At 37.7% G+C, this 22,490-nt stretch overlaps 1 protein-coding gene across 6 annotated transcripts; it reads left to right on the top strand.

Moving 5' to 3' along the window:
• The first annotated feature begins 389 nt into the window (after positions 1–389).
• FAM228B (family with sequence similarity 228 member B) lies at positions 390–22,443 on the top strand. Of its 6 annotated transcripts, none has more exons than XM_036881857.2 (10): positions 390–724; positions 1,296–1,429; positions 6,395–6,463; positions 8,093–8,284; positions 10,453–10,533; positions 14,760–14,847; positions 14,936–15,092; positions 18,517–18,624; positions 20,321–20,445; positions 22,269–22,443. In XM_036881857.2, the coding sequence occupies exons 2-10, from the start codon at positions 1,331–1,333 to the stop codon at positions 22,307–22,309; spliced, it is 960 nt and encodes a 319-aa protein (XP_036737752.2). In that variant the 5' UTR covers positions 390–724; positions 1,296–1,330; the 3' UTR covers positions 22,310–22,443. The 6 variants fall into 6 exon arrangements, with proteins under 6 accessions (XP_036737752.2, XP_057353392.1, XP_036737755.2 ...); XM_057497409.1 differs by having other exon boundaries at positions 868–1,429; XM_036881860.2 differs by lacking the exon at positions 1,296–1,429.
• The last annotated feature ends 47 nt before the right edge of the window (positions 22,444–22,490 follow it).

Here is a 22,490-nt window from a genome sequence, read left to right as displayed (position 1 = left end):
TCCAAGGGATACTAAGGGCAGGCGCCCTTTTCCCACCACTGCCTTTGCGGTGGTTTGGCTCCCGGGGGTTCTGAGGGCGAGGCAGCGGTGTCAGTGTCCAGTCCTGCTGGCTGGGGAGACGCAAGGAGGCACAGGGCCGTTGGCGCAGCGCCGTGGGCCAGGTGGGGGAAGAAACCACCAAAGTCCCGCGCCCAGGTGCACCGCTCAGTTAAGGCCTGGTAGGTGGAGCCGCAGCCAGTCAACGGACGCGGGGGAAGGCGGGGCGAGAAGGTGCGAGCCCAGTTATTGGCTGCGACAACTGCCTGTCACCAAGAAGCGCAGCGGCAGTGGCTCCGTCAGCGAACCAAGACCATCAGACCAGCGACGGCGCTACACGCTCCCAGGTTCCTTTCTCGCCTGTCTGGGCCGCGGGGCTCTGTGGAGCGGGGCTCAGGGAAGCAGCGGTAGGGTCTCAGCGCCTGGCGGCCCCGCGGGCTCTGAAATTCTCCGTCCGCCCCCGCGCCGCGCGGACTCGTTGTCGTCCGCCGCTGCGGAGCGTTGTCAAGGGCTGCGTCCGGAGACACTGGACGCTAACGTTCTCACATTCCCAGGCGACAGCCGCGAGCTGACTGGGCCGGAGGCCGGGCGGGCCCAGTCCCCCGCCGCAGTCCACGACTCCGGGCGGGACAGCCCCGCGGGCGGCCGGGGAGCCGAAGGCTCTGCCAGTCTTGGGAGGGTTGCTGAGGTACTTGTCGCGACCTGCAGCTTTTCTGCCGGACCGGCCCGAGGCCGCAAGCGTTTTGCCGACGGAATGGGAGGGAAGGGACAGGGTCGTGGGTGCTGTAGGTCTACAGCGGGCGCAAGCCCTGATGACAGTTTCTCCCACAGATGCGGGCCTTTGGTGATGGGGAGGCTTGAGGACACGCAAATTTTGCCGGAACAGGCCCCCCACCCCCCGCCTTTTCCCACCCCAACGCAGTCCTGTCTGTGGGCTTAAGTAGCCAGAAAGTTGCAGCTCTCCGGGTTTGTGGGCTTCACAGTCAGAAACTGCTGCAGTGCGACTCTTAGAGCCCAGGCTGATAATTGCCACACTGGCTCGAAAGCGCTGTGTTGGAGGAGACGTGGGAAGCCGAGAGAACCTCCCTGCTTGAAGGAGGCTTGTTCTGGAGCATTCCCCAAAGCCACCGTGCGGGGCTTTTGTTGGTGTAGATGGCTAATGTTCAAAATCAGTTCCACGTGCGTTCCTGGTCACAAACATTAATTACTAAACAGAAGAGAAAATAAGATGATTGTGAATTCTCTAATAATTTTTTTAGAAGTTTTTCTAGGGGCTTTGTTATTTGTGACCACAATGGAAAATTTAGACAGTGATGATCTGAAAGCTGACAAACTTCCCAAGCTCAAGAACTCTAAAGAATGGTTGCAACCACAACCCCTTTCTTTTATGGAGGTACAATAATGGGGCATTTTGAAGTTTATACTTGGGTAGTTGCACTGAGATGTGGCTTATGCTAAATATGTTACTTTTTTCAGTTTACTGTTTCATTCTGCTTTTTATTCCTTCTTTCTATTTGTGTTACTCTGCTTTTCATTTTCTAGCTTCTGAAGGTGGAATCAAATAATTGATTATTTATACCTTTTCTGACAAATTTATAAAGTTTCTTTTGAAGCACTTTTTAAAGCTATTTTATGTTGTGGGATTTTTTTTTAAGATAGTATTTTCTTCTTTTTCTAAACAGCTTTGTTAGGTATAATTGGTATATAATAAACTGCATATATTTAAAGTGTACAATTTGATATATTTGACATAAACCGTAAGAAACCATTACACAGTCATTATAATAAACATATTCAGTACTTCCAAAAGTTTCCTCATTGTGTGCCTTCGTAGTCCCTCCCTGCCTGCCCCCAAGGCAATCACTCATTTGCTTTCTGTCACTGTTATTTTGTTTATTCTGCATTTACAATTTTTTAGACAAATGTAGTCTACAGTATGTATGCTTTTGTCTGGCTTCTTTCACTCAGCCTAATTATTTTGCAGTTCATCCATGTTGCATGTATCAATACTTCATTCCTTTTCATTTTGCTGAATACTATATACCCCAATTTGCCAGTCCTGTTGATGGACATTTGGGTTGTTTGCAGTTTTGGGCTATTACAAATAAAGCTGTTAGTGACATTCATGTACGTGTCTTTGGACGTGTATATATGTCGAACATAGGCTTTTATTACTCTTGGGTAAATGTCTAGTTGTGGAATGTGCTGGGTCATATGGTAAGTGAGTTTTACTTTATGTAACTGCCAAATTCTTCCATACTGATTGTATTAATTTACATTTCCACCAACAGTGTATGAGAGTTCCATTTTGTTTCACATCCTAGTCAACATACGCATCCTAGCCAACATTTGATAGTCTTTTTGTGTATCAACAATGTAAAATTCAATGTTAGGCTGGACCATAGTGGCATCTAGTGTGTGGCCAGTTTTGCTCCAGTACTTTTACAGAACCCCTCCAAGTACTCAACTCCATGCTTTGTGTGTAGTCATTTTACTTTGAGACATCTAAAGCCTGTATAGTGGCATCTCATTGTAGTTTTAATGTGCATTTCCCTAATGATGAATGATGTTAAACATCTTTTCATGTCTATTTACATTCACATACATTCTTTAGTAAAGTGTTCAAATATTTTGCCCATTTTTAATTGGCTTCTTTATTGCTGAGCTTTATTATTGAGACATAATTCACATACCATAAAAGTCTCTTAAGTGTACAATTCAGTGGTTTTTAGTATATTCACAAGGTTGTGCAACCATTACCACTATCTAATTCCAGAACCTTTTCATCACCCCAAAAAGCTACCTCATACCTTTTACCAGTTGCTTTCCATTCCCTTCTCCCCCTGGCCCCTGGCAACCACTAAATCAGAGTTGTCTATTCTGGACATTTTATACAAATAGAATCATAGAGTATGTGGTACTTTGTGACTGGCTTCATTCACTCAGCATATTGTTTTCAAGGTTCATCCATGTTGTAGCATGTATCAGTACATCATTCCATGTTACAGACAGAAAACATTCCATTATATGGATGTACCACATTTTGTTTAGCCATTCATCAGTGGATGGACATTTGTTTTTTTTTGGTTTGGGCTATTATAAATAATGCTTCTATGAACATTTATATACAATTTTTTGTGTGAACATAGGTTTTCAATTCTCTTGGGTATATGTAACCTAGGGATGGAATTGCTAGGTCACATGGTAACTGTGTTTAACTTTTGAGGAACTGCCTTATTGTATCCCACAGTGGCTGTACTGTTCTACATTTTGTCAGCATGTATGAGGGTTTCAGTTTCTCCACTGCTTGGATTTCATTGAAACTCCTGTATCTGTAGGCTTATAGTTCCCAATAAATTTGGAAAAATTTCAGCCGTTATATCTTCAAATATTTTTCTATTCTTCCCTTCCTTTTGGGAAATAAAAGTACATGTATAATAGCCTGCTTGAAATCATCCCATAGCCCACTGATTCTCTTAATTTTTTTTCATATTTTTTCCCTGCATTTAATTTTGGACAGCTTTAATTATTATGGTTTTAAGTTTCTAATTGTTTTTCCTGTAATGTTGCATCTGCTGATAGCCTGTCTGGTATATTTTTCATCTCAAACATTGTAGTTTTCATACCTAATTTTATTTGGACCTTGTTTATATCTTCCCTACTTCAAAATGCCTACTGCTTCCTTTAGCTTCCTGAACTTATGAACTCCAGGTATATAACTAATGTTTTTGTCTAATAATTATATCATCTCTGTCATGAATGGGGCAGTTTTGACTGATTTTCCTCTTCATTATTGGACAAATTTCCTGCTTTCCTTCTTTATATGTCTGGTGGTTTTTTATTGGATACCTGACATTGTGAATTTTACATTGTTGAGTGCTGGATATTTCTGATTTCCCCTTAAATATTCTTGAGTTTTGTTTTGGGGTGCAGTTAAATTACTTGGACACAGTCTGACCCTTTTAGGTCTTGCCTCCAAGCTTCGTTAGGCTGGACCATAGTGGCATCTAGTGTATGACCAGTTTTGCTCCAGTACTTTTACAGAACCCCTCCAAGTACTCAACTCCATGCTTTGTCAACCATGGGGTTTTTCACTTCAGCTTCTGTTAAGAGGAGTAACTTCTTGGTGCTGTGTGACCTCTAGGGAGTTGTTCCATTAATCCTTTCAGGTGCTTCTTTGCCCAGGGTTTCTTTGGGTAGTTTCCCACATGCATATAGTGTACAGCATTTAACTGAAGACTTAAGGGGGACCCTCTACAGATCTAACCCCCTGCAAAACCCCAAAGCTCTTCTTCTGTGTACCTTTCCTCCTCTGGTACTCTGCCCTATGAACTGTAGATTCCGTGGCTCCCCCAAACTCTCAGCTTTTCTCCTCATTGTAGGAGACAGCTGGGTTCCCTGATTTCTTCCTCTTTGTGCCATATTCTGGAAATTGTTCACAAGCAGTAAAATCATAAGGCTCACTTTGTTTTCTCTTTCTCAGGGACCAGCATCCTTCATTGCCTGATGTCCAATGTCTTGAATACTGTTTTTTCACTTAACTTTTTTTAAATGGTGGGAGGATAAATCTTTTCCCTGTTACTCTGTCTAGTCTGAAAGTGGAAGTTCTTATCTCAGCCATTATTTTTTCAAAATTTTTTTTCTGCTCAATTCTTTTATCACTTCTGGGACTTACTGAGCCTTTTGCTATTCTCTCATAAGTCACTGCAGCTCTGTTAATTATTTTCCAACGTTTTTTCTCTCTGATTTTCAGATTGGTTATTTTCTAAGGATCTGTATTTAAACTGACTGGCTCTTTCTATGTCATCTGCAATCTGCTGTTAAACCCACTTAAATTAGTCTTTTAAATTAAGAACTGTATTTTCAACTTTTTTGTAGTCTATATTTCTCTGCTGAGATTCTTCTATTTGTTCATCATGCACATATTTTCCTTTAACTTCTTAAGCATAACTATACTAGTTGACATAAAATCCTTATCCATAAAAAACTGAAAACTTATAATCTAGTGTTATCTTTTTCCAAAGGTTGACTACCCTCTAGTTTATCCCTGCTTTTGTCAGTTACCAGTGTCTTCAGATTATTGGTATTTTTTTTGCTATTATTAATGTACAATTACATGAGCAATATTATGGTTACTAGACTCCCCCTATTATCAAGTCCCCACCATATACCCCATTACAGTCACTGTCCATCAACTTAGTAAGATGCTATAGAATCACTACTTGTCTTCTCTGTGTTACACTGCCTTCCCCATATCCCCCCTGCTACATTATGTATGCTAATCATAATACCAGATTATTGGTTTTTAAAAAAATATTTTTGTCTAGAATATTAACTCTATGAGAGCTGTGGTCAAGAGCAATACCCATCTTGGTTTTGAAAACTCATAGAAACTTCATGAGGCAGAAAGAACAAAAAAAAGGAATTTGGAGTTACACATTTAAACCTAAAATCTGGCTCAATGAAGGATTTTTTAGGCTTCTAGTTGCTTAATGCTCATGAGTCTTAATTTCCTTGGGTGCTAATGGGGAAGGTTATTTCTTGGAATTTGAGATTTTACCCATTTCGTCTGGAAATGAGTAGTGGAACTGAAGGCAACTACTTCCAATGGCACTTACTTTGAGAATGTTTTATTTTCATCTAGAGGAGAGGATTTCTAAGGCCTACCCCAAATGTCTCCAACTGGAATTTAAAAAATTTAATTACTTTCCATTGTAAAATATATATAGAATTAGCATAAGATGTACTATTTTAAATCATTTTTTAGTGTACAATTCAGAGATATTAATTACATTCACATGTATGCTATAAATCAACCTTGTGTTTTTGGAAGATATTATAGAAAATTTATTATGAAAATAAAAAAAATGAATGTTATGAACTATTTCTTGAAGATCGTGGCTTTAAAATATGAAAATGTGACTTGCATATAAAGTATTTATTGTTAATATTTGATAGCAATCATGATTAAATGAATTCAAATAGAATTCACTAATGACAAAATGAATTAAAGAGGCCTAGTTGTATCTATTTTAACCCATAAAAGTTAAAGCATTTTATAGGAAGTGAAAAATGATGGGTTTTATCTACCATGTGACTCTGAGCGAGTCATTTGACCAGGCCAGGACTCAAAATGTCTGTGATCTGAGGGTTTTTTTTTTGCCCTTGAGCTGTGGTCAAGAGCAGAAATATTCAAATACTCTTTAAAAAGTACTTGATATGATTTGATATAAAAAATTGGGTTCACAGAGAACTTGCCAAGAGATATTTCTGTCTCATAAAATATTATGAGTCCAGATAGTATTAATAATTTGTTTTTTTAAGATTTGATTTTCAAAATTTCATTCTATCATTTTAGGCATTAGCTAAAGAAGATATTGATGCAGCTATTCAGTCAATATTATATAGAGAAAATTATGTAATTAAGGTAAGAATTGGCTACAGAATGTGTCTCAATGAAAAATTGAATTTTGTTTTTCCTTTTAGATGTAGTGAATCATCATTACAAAAATTTGAGAAAATATTGAAAGCAGAATTAAAAACATTCATTAGCCCTTAGGATTAACTAAGAGATCTCTGAGATTGCTTTAATTGACTCCCTTTCTTCCTTTATTTTGTGGGGATTCTTTCACATATGCCTTATAAGAGTTTCCCCCTGCTCATTTGTTCCTTCATCTTAGTGGGGCTTCTGTGGAGTTACTTGAGCTTTAAGAGCTGCTATTGGAACACACTGACCAGTTATTACTCACTTATACATAGGTAAGAAGGCTTTAGCTGTAGCTGGATGGGCTTAATTTTAAACAAGATGAATGTCCATATTAAGTATATAGTAAACACTGGAGTGAGTAATGTTTTTGTTTTTAAGAATTTTCTTTAGAGTTGTTTATAAAGGAAAGGAACTATTCATTGAGAATGGTTGAAGTGTGCTGTGAGGTGAAGTTAGGGAGGCATGTGGTTTAGAGAAGCTCTCAGGATTCTTGTATTTTTTCATTTTGAATTTCATGTTGTTGACCCCAGTAATCACATGATTTTATTTGCTTGTGAAAGGTGGATGAGCAGTTTTGGTGAGAATGACTTAGCTTATAGCCTAATTAGGCATTTTCTTTGTGGGCTACTTGCCATATAGACCAGGCTGTGCTATACTTATGCTCTTTACTCTTGTCTCTTTTTTCCACCTGTAAAGTTTATCCTCCAAATCTGCTGTAATCAGTTCTTTGCCTAGATAACTCTTCATTCTTTATGCCTATCCCAAATGTCTCCCACTTTGGGAATATATATTTTTAAATTATTTTTTCCTTTGTGGTAAAATATATATATGTGTAACATAAAATTTGCTTTCTTTTAACCATTTTTAAGTATACAGTTGAGTGACATTACATTCACATGTTGTGCAACCATCAACACTATCTCTTTCTAAAACTTTTTTATCACCCAACGGAAACTTTGTCTCATTTGGTAATAACTGCCCATTCCAACCTTCACAAGGCTCTGGTAACCTCTGTTTCACTTTCTATCTCTATGAATTTGCCTATTCTGGATATTTCATGTAAGTGCAATCTTACAATATTTGTCCTTTTGTATCTGGCTTATTTCACTTAGCTTATTTTCAGGGTTCATTCATGCTATAGCATATGTCAGAACTTTATTCTGTATTCAACATTTTGGTTATTCATCTGTTGATGGGCACTTGGGTTGCTTCCACCTTTTCACTATTGTGAATAGTGCTGCAGTGAAACATGGTATATAAGTATCTGTGTCCCTGCTTTTAATATTTTATATATATATATATAATTTGTTAAGAAAAATATTTATCTTTCTATATTGTTTCTCCTCCTGTTGTTTTGTAATCTGTCTCCCCAGGGAGAGCATGTCTAATTTATCCATGTTTTCCTTGTTTCCAGCATAGTATGCATCTGTACACTCAGTAGAAGCCAAACAAATGATTGAATTAATGAATGACTTTGTGTGTTATTCTGAGAAATATAAACAAGGCTTAAATTTTAGGACAAGAGAACTTCAAGATAATATATTTGTCTTTTCTATCACTGTTTTCTAGGAACTTGATAAGTATTTACAACATCATGACTTCTTAAATGTAAGAAGAAAAGAGATGTTATATAAAAAATGGATTGACTGTGTGGCAGATCCTCTCCAGAAGAAAATTATAGAAAAAGTTTGTTCACATAAGAAGATTAAAAAAAGGAGACAAGATGAATTAGATAGTTTTTTAAAACATGTAAATAAAAAGGTACTGAGAGATTATTTCATACTTTTTTCAGTCGGTTTACAAACTGTGATTGTCTTTATTTATAATCATCTAAACAGCCTGCCTCTCCCCACTCTATATTGTGTAATCTATATTCTGTAATGGGATATCTAATTCTTAACCAGGGCATGTGGAAAGGATAGAGGAAGAGGGTTAGGTCTGGGTTTAAATGTGTACTTTAGAATAATTTTTCCTTGCTTTTCACATGTAATTATTCATTTTATATGCCAATTAAAAGTTTGGACTATAGATTCAGGATATATATATATATATATGTCAGGAGATCTAAACACATATATTTTTTGTTGTTCTGGAACTTGGTTATTTACAAAGTTATAAAATATTTCTGTTCTCACATTTTTAAGACATCTGAGATGTTTGACTAGTAGGTATTTAAAAACATTCTCAAATCTTTTAGTGTTTCACCATTCTTTACTAAAATCTTGAAAATTTTAAGTAGATTCCTTCTGTTGCTATAATATTTATTACTTGGATACATTAAATTAATTTCAAATTTGTTCTTCCCTTCCCTTTTGTATTTGTCATTGATGCCATTTTGAGGCCTAAGAATGGAATGGTGTGTTTGACTCTTGAGTCCTGTTATGCTCAAAATTAACTGTTCACCTGTTGATCTTTTTTTTTTTTTTTTTGTAGATAATTATTTTTTATTGAAGGGTAGTTGACACACAGTATTACATTAGTTTCAGGTGTACAACACAGTGATTCAACATTTATATACATGATAATTCTAGGTACCAGCTATCACCATACCAAGTTGTTACAATATTTTGACCATATTCCCCATGCTATACATTACATCCCAGTTACTTATTTATTTTACAATTGGAAGTGTGTACTTTTTTTTTTTTTTTGTGAAGGCATCTCTCATATTTATTGATCAAATGGTTGTTAACAACAATAAAATTCTGTATAGGGGAGTCAAAGCTCAATGCACAATCATTAATCCACCCCAAGCCTAATTTTCGTCAGTGTCCAATCTTCTGAAGCATAACGAACAAGTTCTTATATGGAGAACAAATTCTTACATAGTGAATAAGTTACATGGTGAACAGTACAAGGGCAGTCATCACAGCAACTTTTGGTTTTGCTCATGCATTATGAACTATAAACAGTTCAAATATGAATACTCATTTGATTTTTATACTTGATATATATGTGGATACCATATTTCTCTATTATTATTATTTTTAATAAAATGCTGAAGTGGTAGGTAGATACAAGATAAAGGTAGAAAACATAGTTTAGTGTTGTAAGAGAGCAAATGTAGATGATCAGGTGTGTGCCTGAAGACTATGTGTTAATGCAAGCTAGACAAGGGCAATAAAACATCCACGTATGCAGAAGATTTCTCTCAGAACAGGGGGGGTGAGGTTCTAAGCCTCACCTCTGTTGATCCCCAATTTCTCACCTGATGGCCCCCCTGCGGCTGTGCCTGTCTTAGGTTGTTCCTCCCTTGAGGAATCTTACCCATCTCTGGCTAACCAGTCATCTTCCGGAGCCATACAGGGAAATGTAAAGTTGGTAAGTGAGAGAGAAGCCTTATTGTTTGAAAAGGTTAGCTTTTTACTTCTTTGCAAATTTATGCCCTGTGGCTTCTATGCCCAGCATTTGTCTTGAGGTATCTTTACCACTTGGAAGAATTATGATACTCGGTAAATTTGATATGAGGCATGAATTCTATTTAAGGGTTGTAATTAGGAGGGAAGAAGAAAAGCTATAGAAGTAGCAGGCGGAAGAAAACATGGGAAGATTGATTATTTCTTTGACATATCCTCTTGTAGAGTAACTTCAGCATGTATAGGTTTTAAACTACTAATTAAATTGCGCACACACATTAACATAATAGGAGTATAGTTACATAACCAAAGCATACCTGTAATTACCATCCATCTCCAGTGAAACCAAGAAAACCAGTTAGGCACCTTAGGCATTTGTGAAAACTTATCTATGATATGGTGGATATTGTCCAACTGAACTTGAACAGTCTGAGAGAAATCAGACAAATTAAAACAACCCATTCCTGGGGACTGTTCACATCCCATATGTTATTTTAACAGTAAATAGTCTGTAGTTGTAAGATTTTGGAGTCACCTGTTGATCTTATGTGTGGTTTTATTTTCTTCCTATAGGGAAATGCATTTATAGAGCATTATGATCCAAAAGAGTATGATCCTTTTTATATGTGTAAAGAGGACCCGGATTTTCTAAAGGTAGGATGGATTTCTCATTTAACTTTGGTATTACGTGGTTGGTTTTTTTGAGTAGGCCTAATATATGAGTAGTCTTTAAGTGGTTCCCTAAGAATTCAATAGCATCTTAAGAATAGTTACCCATCTCTATATCTGAGAAAGATACAAAAAAAAGCTGAAGTCTAATGTAAGTTAAACTCTGTAAAATTTGAAAATATCATATAACAGGGTAATAGGTAATGCTTAAAAATTTCATAGACTTTAAAAAATTTGTTACACATGTTATATATTTTAATGATAAATGAGAAAATCATTTTTTAATAAAAAACATAATTCCATTACTCAGAATGAACTCATTAACATTTTTCTGTATATTTTTCAAGAGCTCTTTCTATATGTAGGTGTATATACACATTGTTATTTTATAAGAATGAGAGTATACTATACATTCAGTTTTATAATCTGCTTTGTTCCTCAATAGTTTATGATTTGCTTTTTATTAATGTACATATATAATTTTAATTATTGCATGCTGTTCTGTTATTAATAGGAGCTAACTGGCACTGAGGGCTTAGCCTTAACCAAATGGTAGCATTCTTTTTTTTGCTTTTATTTAATCTTCACTGCTACCATGTTAGGTAATTTACAGCTGAGGCAAATGAGGATAGGTTAGGCTACTTGTCCAAGGTCACACAGCCATAAAATAGTAGAGTACAGATGTATTTCCAACCATAAATGGTATTTTGTTAGCCCATCACATATTCCCTATTTTGAACATCTAGATTGTTTTGACCTATTGCTGTCATGAATGACATTATGATGAACAACCTTGTAACTATTTATTTATTAATTTTTTCTTTAGGGTAAGTTGCTAGAAGCAGAATTGCTGAGTTAAAGTTATACATGATTATGACTCATATCATCAAATTGCCCTCCAGAATAGTAATATAAATTTGCACCCCCACTAGAGAGTCCATTTTTCCACACCTTTGCTAATAGTGAATATTATTAAACAAAATAATATCCTTAAGTTATAGACCTACCTTGAATCAGACATTTTAAACTGCTGGTATTTGCAGACAAAGCAGTCCTTTTTTTGTTTTTCTGAATTGGGGTATGTATATGTCTGCGTGCTATTGCCCTTTTTTTATTGAAGTATTGTTTGTATACAATCTTATGTTGCTTTTAAATGTACAATGCAGTGGTTCAAATGTTAGCTGTACTATTCAATCCTCACCCCCTCTAGTGCGGTTATATCTATCAATGTAGAAAGATGTTACAAAATCATTAACTATATTCTCCATGCTGTACTACTGTCCCCGTGACCAACTTATATTGTGATTGTGAATTATTGTGCCCCTTTAGCCCCCTCCCACACCCTACCACTTGCCCCCACCCCTGGGTAACCACTAGTCACTTCTCGGCATCTATGAGTCTACTACTGTTTTGTTCCTTCTGCTTTACTTTGTTTTTATGTTCCACAAGTAAATGAAATCATATGGTATTTGTCTTTCTCTGACTGGCTTATTTCACTGAACATAATACCATCTAGATCCACCCATGTTGTTGCAAATGGCAGGATTTCCATTTCCTTTTATGGCTGAATAATATTCCATTGTGTATATGTACCACATCTTCATCCATTCATCTATTGTTGTACACTTAGGTTGCTTCCATATCTTGGCTGTTGAAAATAGTGCAGTGATAAACATAGGGGTGCAAACATCTTTTTGAATCAGGGATTTTATTTTCTTCAGGTAAATTTCTAGAAGTACAGTTACTGGGTTGTATGGTATTTCTATTTTTAGTCTTTTGAGTAACCTCCATACTGCTTGCCACAGTGGTTGTACCAATTTATATTCCCACTAATAGTGTAGGAGGGTTCCCATTTCTCTGCATCTTCACCAGTATTTGTTATTTCTTGTCTTTTGGATAGTAGCCATTCTAACCGACGTGAGGTGATACCTATTTGTGGCTTTAATTTGCATTTCCCTGATCATTAGGGATGTGGAGCATCTTTTCATGTGCCTGTTGGCCATCTAAATTTCTTCTTTGGAGAAGAGTCTTTTCAGATCCTCTACCCATTTTTTAATTGTTTTTTGGGTGTTGAGGCATATGAGTTCTTTATATTTTTTGGATATTAAACCCTTATCAGATGTGTCATTTGCGAATATATTCTTCCATATTGTAGGATACCTTTTTGTTCTGCTGATGGTGTCCTTTGCTGTACAGAAGCTTTTTAGTTTGATGTAGTCCCATTTGTTTATTTTTTAATTTGTTTCCTTGCCTGAGCAGATGTGTCTAGGAAAAAATTGCTCCTGCTTATATTCAAGAGATTTTTACTGATGTTTTCTTCTAAGAGTTTTATGGTTTCATGACTTACATTCAGGTCTTTGAGCCATTTCAAGTTTACTTTTGTGTATGGACTTAGACAGTAATCCACTTTCATTCTCTTACATGTAGCTGTCCAGTTTGCCAACACCAGTTGTTGAAGAGGCTTTCTTTTCCCCATTGTATTTTCATGGCTCCTTTACTGTATATTAATTGACCATATATGTGTGGGTTTATATCTGCTATTGCTCTTATTTTTATAGGTGGGAGTTTTACAGTTAGAGCCTTAAATATACTAACTAGTAGTAGCTATTAAGGGGCAGAATTAGGCTTTGATACCAGATCTTTTTGATACCAAAATTCCATTCTGTTCTTTTATGATGTTGCCTTGCTAAATGAAGCTGACACATTACCTCTTAAGGTAAGTTGAGCATTTTGAGGTTATAGTAGCAATTCTCAAAGTGAGGTACACAGACCTTTGAAAGCTCTGAAACCCTTTAAGGGGGTCAATTCAGCCAGATCTTTTCATTATAGTGCTATATATTATTTGCCTTTGTCATTGTTTTGACATTTGCTCTGATGGTGCCAAAGCAATGGTGGGTAGAACTGCCTTAGAACAACATAAGTCAGTGTCACCATACTGTACTGGTAGTCATTAAATTCTTAATTGCCATGCATTTACAGTAAAAAAAAATCAGTTTATCTTAATGTCCTTGATCAAACAGTTCAATTTATTAATTTTATTAAATCTTGCTTCTTGAGTACATGCCTTTTCAATACTTGTGTGATAAAAGTATGCAAAAAGCACTTCTACATATTGAAATACAGTATGATTGAATTTGAGCTGAGGTGTTGATTTTTTTTTTCAAGCAACACAATTTTTACTTGAAAGAATGACTTACAAACTATAGTTTTTTAAATCTTGGGTATTTGGCAGACAAATTTCTGGAAAGTTAATGTAGTGAGTCTATCACTTCAAAAAAACACCTGACATTTGTGGCCAATGATAAGAAATTTCAAGCAAGAAATTTGAATTTTGGAAAAATATTTACCATCATCAATGTGACATATCCCACTCACTTTTCTGATGAGATTGGTAATGATATTAATGTGATTATTACATGATGAAATGTGTTAACATTTGGAAGATCTCACATAACTCAGTGATACAATTTTTTCCTAACAACCAATTAATGGATAAGAACCATTGAAAATTCAAGACGGATTAATGGATTTTAATGTAGCAGATTTTGAATAATTTATTGATATTGTTTCAGATTCTACATCATAACTAACCTTTAATAAACTGTCACTTGTTGAGTTTGGGTATAGTATCTAAGAATAACCACAATCATCTGAAAAGGCTGTTAAAAATAGTTAACCATGGCTGGAGGGTCTTGCTAAGAGATGTATTGGAGTTCCCCCATCTCTTTATAATGTGTTAAAATATATGTACAGTTGACCCTTGAATAATATGGGGACTAGGGACACCAACCCCTGTGCATTTGAAAATCCGCATATAACTTTTGACTCCTCCAAAACTTTACTAATAGCCTACTGTTGACAGGAAGCCTTACTGATAACATAAACAATCAACTAATATATATTTTAATATGTTTTATATATATGATGTACTGTATTCTTAAGTAAGCTAGAGGAAAGAAAATGTTTTTTCAAATTGTTTCAAACCTCCAAAAAAATTCCAATATATTTACTGAAAAAAATATTTGTATAAAAGTGGAACTGCACTGTTAAAATCTGTGGTATTCAATTGTCAACTGTAATGATTAGACTTCAATTAGTTTGTAGATATTGTATTCTTGATTCTTTTGGTATAAGAGTTATACATCATGTATGCTTAGGATAGGCTGAAAAAGACCTGCAACCCAATCCTTAAAAAAATGCTTCTCTTGTAGGTTACCATTCCGCCGTTTCATGACCCTTTGAAAAAGGCACAGTATGACAAAGACGATGAGAAAAGAACTCTTCTTCAGTGTGAGACTGGTACTTGATTTTTAATTGGATTTCATAAGCCAAGAGGAATGGGAGTTGCATTTAAGGGTGCTAATTTAGGTTACTCATCTTCCTACAGGCAAAATATATACAATGAAAGAATTTAAAGAGGTTGAGAAGGCCAAACTTCATTCCAGATTCCCAAGAATTTCTAATTCAAGGCACTTTATGACTCCAAATGAGTGGCTTAGACTGCCTACAAGCTACATAGAAAGTGAATTTTGTAAAAGGAGCAGGTAACAGTTAATGTAATAGAAATTATGGAATCTCTTGTCAGTGTTGTGATTTTTTTTAATTTCATTTTTCAATGAGAACTCTCTTTGTTCCTCTTTATGTGATGTTTTTGTTTCCTTGGGTGCTTTCAAGCTTTTCTCTTTGTCTTTGGTTTTCATTACCTAGACTATTAATGTTTTTGTTTTCCCTTTCTTTCCATTTACCCTACTTAGGGTTCTCTGAAATGATTGTGTCTGTGGTTTGATGTATTTCATTATTATTATTTAAAAAATTTTTAGGCTATATATATATATATATATATATATATATGCTTATACCTCCCCCTGGGGCAGAGGGTTTTAACTTCCTGGGTGTTAGAGGATTTCTTACAGAGGCAGATAGGTTTGCCTTTACATATATATATCAGTTGGCCTACATATATATATATATGTAGGCCAATTGATACTGTTTCATAGCTTCATAGCTCTTAGATACTCTCTTATTAAAAAAAATTATTTTTCTACTTACATTTCAGCTGGACAATTTCTATGGACCTATCTAAGTTCAGTAAGCCTTTCCTTAACTGTGTCCCAACTGTTTCCTTAACTGTGAAGAGGCCATCAGAGGAATTCTTCACCTATGATGTGATTTTAATTTCTAATATTTCCATTTGATTTTTTTCCACATACGTTTCATTTCTCCTAAAAATTCTCTATCTGTTCATGCATGTTGTTCACATTTCCACTAGATTCTTTAACATATTAGGTATCGTTATTTTAAATTCTCTATCTGTTCATTCCAACATTTAATCGTCGTTTCTGAATCTGGTTCTCTTGTTTGTTTTATCTCTTGACAATGGGTTATTTTGTCCTCTTTGTAATTTTTTATTAAATACCAGATATTTGAGGTTATTTTGTCTGGCTTTTTGGGCATGTCTTGAAACTTTTGATTGAATGCCAGGCGTTAGAGGTAGAACAGACTATTTATATCTAGAAATGTATATGCCTTTTCTTCTGTCCAGTTTAGTGTGGGGAACTAGGCTTATCTAGTGAGAAGTTTAGCTAGGTTTAGGTACTATTGTTGCTATTGTTTCCTACAGGGCATCACAGGCTTCAAATGCCTCAAGTGGTAGATTGCTGTTACACTTAGGGTGAGGGCTGGGGTACCAGAGGTTTATTTTCCTGAAGTGTTCCTGCTCCCTCCTCAGTTTTTGGCTATTCCTGCAAGTCTGTGTCACAGAGGAGGAAGAGAGTCTGTTCATGCTTTTGCTTCATATCCAGAAATATATTGCTGTTGCTTGTTGCTTATTGCTATGCTAGGTGGGAGCAGAGCAATGGTCTCTTTTCCTTATCTAGCCTCACTTTTAGGCAAGCTCTATGTCCATGAGCCTCAGGAGTAAGGCTTTCATAGGGTTCCTTTCCCTTCTCCCAATGGCAGCCAAACTCTACCTTGTATCTGTGGTTCTTCTTGGATGGTAGTTTCTTGCCTTCTTCCACTGGTAGCAGACCTCTACATGGTATAGGTATAGGATTCTGGGCCCCAGGCAGTTTCTTGGTTGTAAACATATGATGAGCTTATACCTCCCCCTGTGGCAGAGGGTTTTTACTTCTATCCGCATCCTAGTAGCAGTGGATCCTTGCCTCTGTCCTGGGTGTTAGAGGATTTCTTACAGAGGCAGACAGGTTTGCCTGTACAGCTCTCCCAGAAGCACTATTCCTTTGCTTGTTATCCTGGGCTGGGGGGTGGGGGGAGAATTTGCTTCCTTTTCCCCAGCAGCTTAAGGCTTTTGCTTTGTAGAAGGCCCGGGGAAGTGGGTAGGGCATTGTACTCATTTACCTGAAGCTGTTGATCTGTCTTGCACATCTTTGCCACTGATGGGGCCTGTCTCTGGTCTGCTCTGTGCCCAGTCTTTCTTCTTAGCACCAGGTGCAGGGCAATGGAGAAGAGCTTGCACATGAGTGTAAACATTTCCTGTTTCCAAAGTGTCATGCTAGCCCACACTTGGCCTTTAAGGATTCATTACAAATTTTAGCTGACATCTTTTGTTTTTAATTAATAAGCTTAATTATTTTAGAGCAGTTTTAGGTTTATAGAAAAATATCAACTATTCATTAGGAAAAAATAAAATGAGTGTTGGCCATATCAGGAATGAGATTACAGCTCAAGAGAGATGAGGATTTGAGGTTAGAGAAATAAAGAGTTATTTACTTTGGAAATGAGAATAAAAGCATAAGAATGGATTAAGTAGGCTAAGGAGAGAATATTGGGAAAAAAATAAGAGACTGAAACCTAAGGTTGTACTATAAAATTCAGGAGGTGAGAAAAAGTAAAGGAGACAGAGAAGCAGTCAGAGATCTGCCACAGATGTCAGGAGAGGAAAGAGTGACAGGAAGGATCAGGCATTATGCTCTGGAGCATAGAGAACTGAGAAGAAGCCATTGGATTTGTTAACTAAGGACATTACTGCCCATCCTTTCAGTTTGCTATGAGCAGAAGGGGAGGTAGTTGAGAAGGTCTGATTGAATTATAACCTGCTACTCCAAACTTTTCATTATCCTTGGGTTCCCCTGCGATTCTCTCTCATTCTCAAGGTTCTGACACAGGAGAGCCTTGCCTGAAGAAAATTCTTGCAGACAAATAAGCTGCTGCATTAGCCCTTCTCAGATATATTCACATAGGAAACCCTTTTGTCTTTTCATTAATAATGTTTTGTACACTAATCTAGATGTTTGCCATACTGTTTCTTTTTTACTCAAAACCTATTTCAACATCCATATTCTCTAGGAAAACCCATTCTAATTAAGTCAGGATCACATTGAGCCTTCCCGTTAATTCTCTGTGTGGCCATCTGCATACAGCGTGTGCTGAGAATGTTAGGATAATGACTAGGGTCTTGGTTTCAGACAATTGAATCCACCCTAGAAAAAGCTTCACTTATTGAGGATTTATACTGCTCACAGAATCATTGGGAGGTGTTAAGAAACAGGGCTAAGTTTCAGGAACAAATCCCAAAATCACAGACCATAACTAATGGGCTGGGCGAGGGATGTGCTGTTTCTGCTATGATCAGGGAGCTGCAGAATCAGGAAGCTGCTGCCCTCGCTGCTGGCCTCAGAACTATACCATCTCTGCCATTATCTGTGCCAGCCAAATGGATGCCCCCCACAGGGCCAGTGTCACCTTTCTAGTCAACTCTTGAGCAGGGCCAAGGCTGGAGGAATCTAAGGACATTTGTCTGCCACCTTATGGCAAGAGTGACTTGGGGAGTGGAGTGTTTGGGTTCTCGCTTGGGAAACACATTTTACATTTATGCTTGTAAATGACGCAATCTCTATGGCTTCCTTTTACCTTAGAGTACACATTCAGTACACATGGAGTATACATTTCTGTATAAATGTAAGCTAGTATTATTTTCAGAACATGCTCACACATTTTATCTTGTTAAAGGTTAAAAGTGAAAGTGAATTTTAATGATAGTAGTTTTGACTTGAAACCCTTGGGAAGAGTTCCTCATCTTCTGGAATCCCAGGAAGAAGAAAAAGCAGTTCCTTACAAGTAAGCCATTATTACCTGGCTTTGCTCTTCTTTCATTTAAGATGCTTGACTTTGTTTCCACCTGCCTGCCGTTCCTTTAAGCTGGAGTCAGTACTGGGGCACACCCCAGACTCTGTGGCATGACATCAGGCATCGCCCACTACTGTGTCTGGGTGAGATGGCAGTTTTCCTTGTCTCTTTCTGGTTTTAAAGAATAAATAGCTTACACCTGCAGAAATAAGCACAGACATAGAAAAGCTTTTTGACATATTAAAGTTAGCTTTGGTGGATAGCAGCTGTGCTCAGAGTGAAGAGATTTCATACGGCAAATAGGGGTAAAATCTGTGCATGTCACATGGGCAATCATTTCAATTAACTAGTGATGGAATTATAAGTAAGAGACTTACCTACATAGTTACATAGCTTGTTAACAATTTGATTAAAACCAGTGAGATCCCTCAGACATTGCTGAAGGGAATGTAAATAGTATAGCAGCTTTGGAAAACAGCTTGGCAGTTTCTCAAAATGTTAAACATTAAATTACCATGTGACCCAGCAATTCAGCTCCTAGGTTTCCACCCAGGAGAAATGGAAACAAGTTCACATTAAGACTTGTACATGAGTGAATGTTCATGGCAGCATTACTCACAACAGCCAAAAAGTGGAATCAACCCAACTGTTCATCATCTGGTTCATAGATAAACAAAATATGGTGTTATCTATACATGGAATATTTTTGGCATTTGAAAGGAAAATAAGTACTGATACCTGCTACAACACAGATGAACTTCAAAGCTCTTACACGCAGTGAAAGAAGACAGTCACTAAAGACTACGTATTTTATGCTTCTGTTTATATGAGATATCCAGGAAAGGCAAATCTGTAGACACGGGAAGTAGATTATTGGTTGCCTAAGGCTCGGGTTGGGATTGGAGGGGGACTGTATGAGAGCATGAGGTTTTTTGACTGATAGAAATGTTCTAAAGTTAGATTGTGGTTATGGTTGCATAGCTGTGGAAATACACTGAAAATCAGTGATTTGTACACTTAAAATGGGTGAGTTTTATGATGTGTATATTATACCTCAGTAAAGCTGTTGATAATAAAAATCTCCAAGGCAGATTGAAATATTAAAAATAAGCGTGGTTGATGTTGTTAAGGAGGTTAGTCTACAATTTTGTCTTCCTAAAAAGCTCTGAAGTAAGCTGTAGCAATTTCCTTTCCTTTTCCTGAATAGACTCAGAACTTGAATAAATACAGTGTGGCAGAAGCTGAAAGGCTTTTAGAGATGTTTGATGCTGGCATGGCCAGCAGAGAGAATGGCTAATTGCCTCATGAAGAGCTTAGTGATTTAAAGTAGGAGCAGGTGACTAAGAGATGGAGCTGGCCATTGTGGACTTCCCAGTGTCCTTGAGGTGTGGTTTAACAATTTGCTGCTTTGTGAATGGGAGCTGAAATTGAAGGATAATAGGAAGTATTGGAACTAAGCCCTATTCACTTGGTGCCTGAATACTTTAAAAGATGGAGTGATTTGGAATCACTCTTGTCTAAAAGTTTCCAAGAGAAAGGTCCCCTTCAATCTGTAACTGCCATGTTCTCATACAGACCTGTTTGTGTCAGGTCCAAGGGTGGTCTCATTTTACAATATACAAGGCAGCAATTGCGGATAGCAAAATTTGAGCAGTTTTGCTAATAGAAAAACTTTTCTGCATGGCAGGCTTCTAGAAAGAGAGGAGGCCGTGGATCCCCACCTCCCACTCAAAGAGAAAAAGGCAAAGGAGAGAGAAGAACCTGAGAGGCAGTTTCCTTTATTCAGAGGAAATGGAGAGTTGCTCCTGGGAGGTACACAATGGATATGCCCTTTGGTGGGTGTAGGATTTTCCTAGCTCCTTCTCCCGAGTTTTTGCTCTTCTCTCTCTCCACTATCTCTACCGCTTACCTCTCATCACACCCAAGCCATGCCCCAAATTTCATTACCCTTAATTCAGCCAAGATAGGTAGAAATTTTTCAAAAGGACCACATACTAAATTATAGTAGTAAAATTTAAGAAGTAAAAGCTTCAAAACTTAAAATGTAAAATGTGTAGAAAGGTATGTGTTCACAGAGCATAGATCTGTCACCCTAAGGTAAGTACAGTTAAATGTGGTGGCTATTTGACTGGTCTAGCCCAGCATACTGCTTCCGGGTCTAGGTGCTTGCTTGCTTTGTTCCTCAGAAGTTTAACAAGCACCTACTCTGAGCCAGGCAGTGTTTGAGAGGCAGAAGAACCACCCAGGAGAACCGATGTCAATGGACAGTGAAGAAAAATATAAAGTTGCTTTATAATCATACTGTGCAAACTCTCTGTATGTATTGTGATGGTTATGGGTATCTTGAATTTAACCAGCCCCCCAAAAGACGGCTCCTTACTTTTGTACTTCAGCCCCTCTTTCTGCCAAACCTGCCATCTCTCCAAATTTTCCCCAAAGGACCATAATCCAATCAGAACCCTTCAGGACAAAAATCTAGGGGGTGCCTTTGATTTCTTGCTCTCACTCCCTTCCCATGTCTAATAGATAATGAGCTTTAAAGGCTGGTTCACTACTGCCACCTGTCTGAGCCAGTGTGATCGACTGGCCCAGTGCACTAGCCTCCTAACTGGTCTTCCTGCCTCTGCTCTCGCCACTGAGATCAGTTCTCTGTACAGAGGCCATGTTCCTTTAAAAATGCTAATAGGTCAGATTTCTGCCATACTTAAAACCTTTGAATGGCTTCCGCTCACACTTTGGGTTTTAGTCTAGCTTTTTTTCACAGACTTTCTTACCCGCACATGGTTGGGCAGCTGCCTCCGCTCTGACCTCATCTCCTGCCCTTCTCTCCACGCTCACTATGCTCTGGCTTCCCTGGCTTCCCGCTGCTGTTTGAACATCTGAGGCTCGTCATTCCACTGGTCCTTCTGCCTGGAACATGCTTTCGCTAGATCTCTCCATGTCTCACTGCCTCAGTTAACTCAGATTTCTGCACAAATATCATCTCTAAAGAGAATCCTTCTTTGACTTCTCTACTTAAAGCAGTCCTCCTCATCCATCCCCCCACCCATCCTACTCCTTTACATGTGAAGGGGTGAAATTCAAGACTCAAATGGAGGGCAGGACAACCCACCCATCGTAGGAAGGAAGGTAGAGTAACATGAATGTAGCTTCATGAATTTTGTAAAGGAGGATTGTTTACTTCATTTTCTCAAAGAAGTGAGAAAGTTATCCATCAGCTGATAATGTCTGTTGAGGATAGAGATTTAGAGGTTTGAAAAGAGAAGGGAAGAAAGAAATCTGGTATTTTCTAAATCCCAGTAACCCTAGTATTAATGAGCACTCCGGACATTTTGACATCTGAAAGCAGGGCCATAGGGGTCCCTGAGAACGTACTGCACATCAGTGATCTACCCCAAGTATAATAATGGTGGTTCTGTCTGTGAATCACTGCCTGTTGCCGAATCCAGAGAGAGTAAGGAGAAGCTGGGGCAGGCAGTAGTTTAGGTGGGGCCCTTGCCTGCCAGATAAGTAACTCAGCTCTGGCAGGAGGGCTAGGCTTCAGAGGGGTCACTCAGCTGATGGGAGGAACTCTTTTTGCTCTTTTAAGCCCCTTATCCTACATCACACTTAACTCTCTTCTGTCACCTTCAAAGGTTTGAGCAACCAAGGAGCACAAACCCTGATCCTTGAGTGAAAAAAGAGGACACAAAAGAAGGCTGCTTCAGAGGAAGCCATCTGCCCGCAGGAATCGTTCAGGCTGAGGCCAAGGAAGGCACTCAAGACTTGTTCTAAGAAAAGCATCTGCAATAAACTTCACTTACTTTTTGAGTTCTGTGTCTGTATGATAATTAAGAAATCACAATACCATATATTGA

Source organism: Manis pentadactyla, chromosome 2 (assembly GCF_030020395.1).
Source record: "Manis pentadactyla isolate mManPen7 chromosome 2, mManPen7.hap1, whole genome shotgun sequence".
Classification (NCBI taxonomy): domain Eukaryota; kingdom Metazoa; phylum Chordata; class Mammalia; order Pholidota; family Manidae; genus Manis; species Manis pentadactyla.
This window is presented reverse-complemented; position numbering and strand designations above follow the sequence as displayed.

Excerpts from the sequence above, each read along its gene's own strand:
- FAM228B (XM_057497409.1), top strand. The coding sequence starts at position 1,265 with ATGATTGTGAATTCTCTAATAATTTTTTTAGAAGTTTTTCTAGGGGCT. Across the intron at positions 8,285-10,452 it reads TAAAACATGTAAATAAAAAG|GGAAATGCATTTATAGAGCA; the intron begins GTACTGAGAGAT and ends TTCTTCCTATAG. Across the intron at positions 15,093-18,516 it reads GAATTTTGTAAAAGGAGCAG|GTTAAAAGTGAAAGTGAATT; the intron begins GTAACAGTTAAT and ends ATCTTGTTAAAG.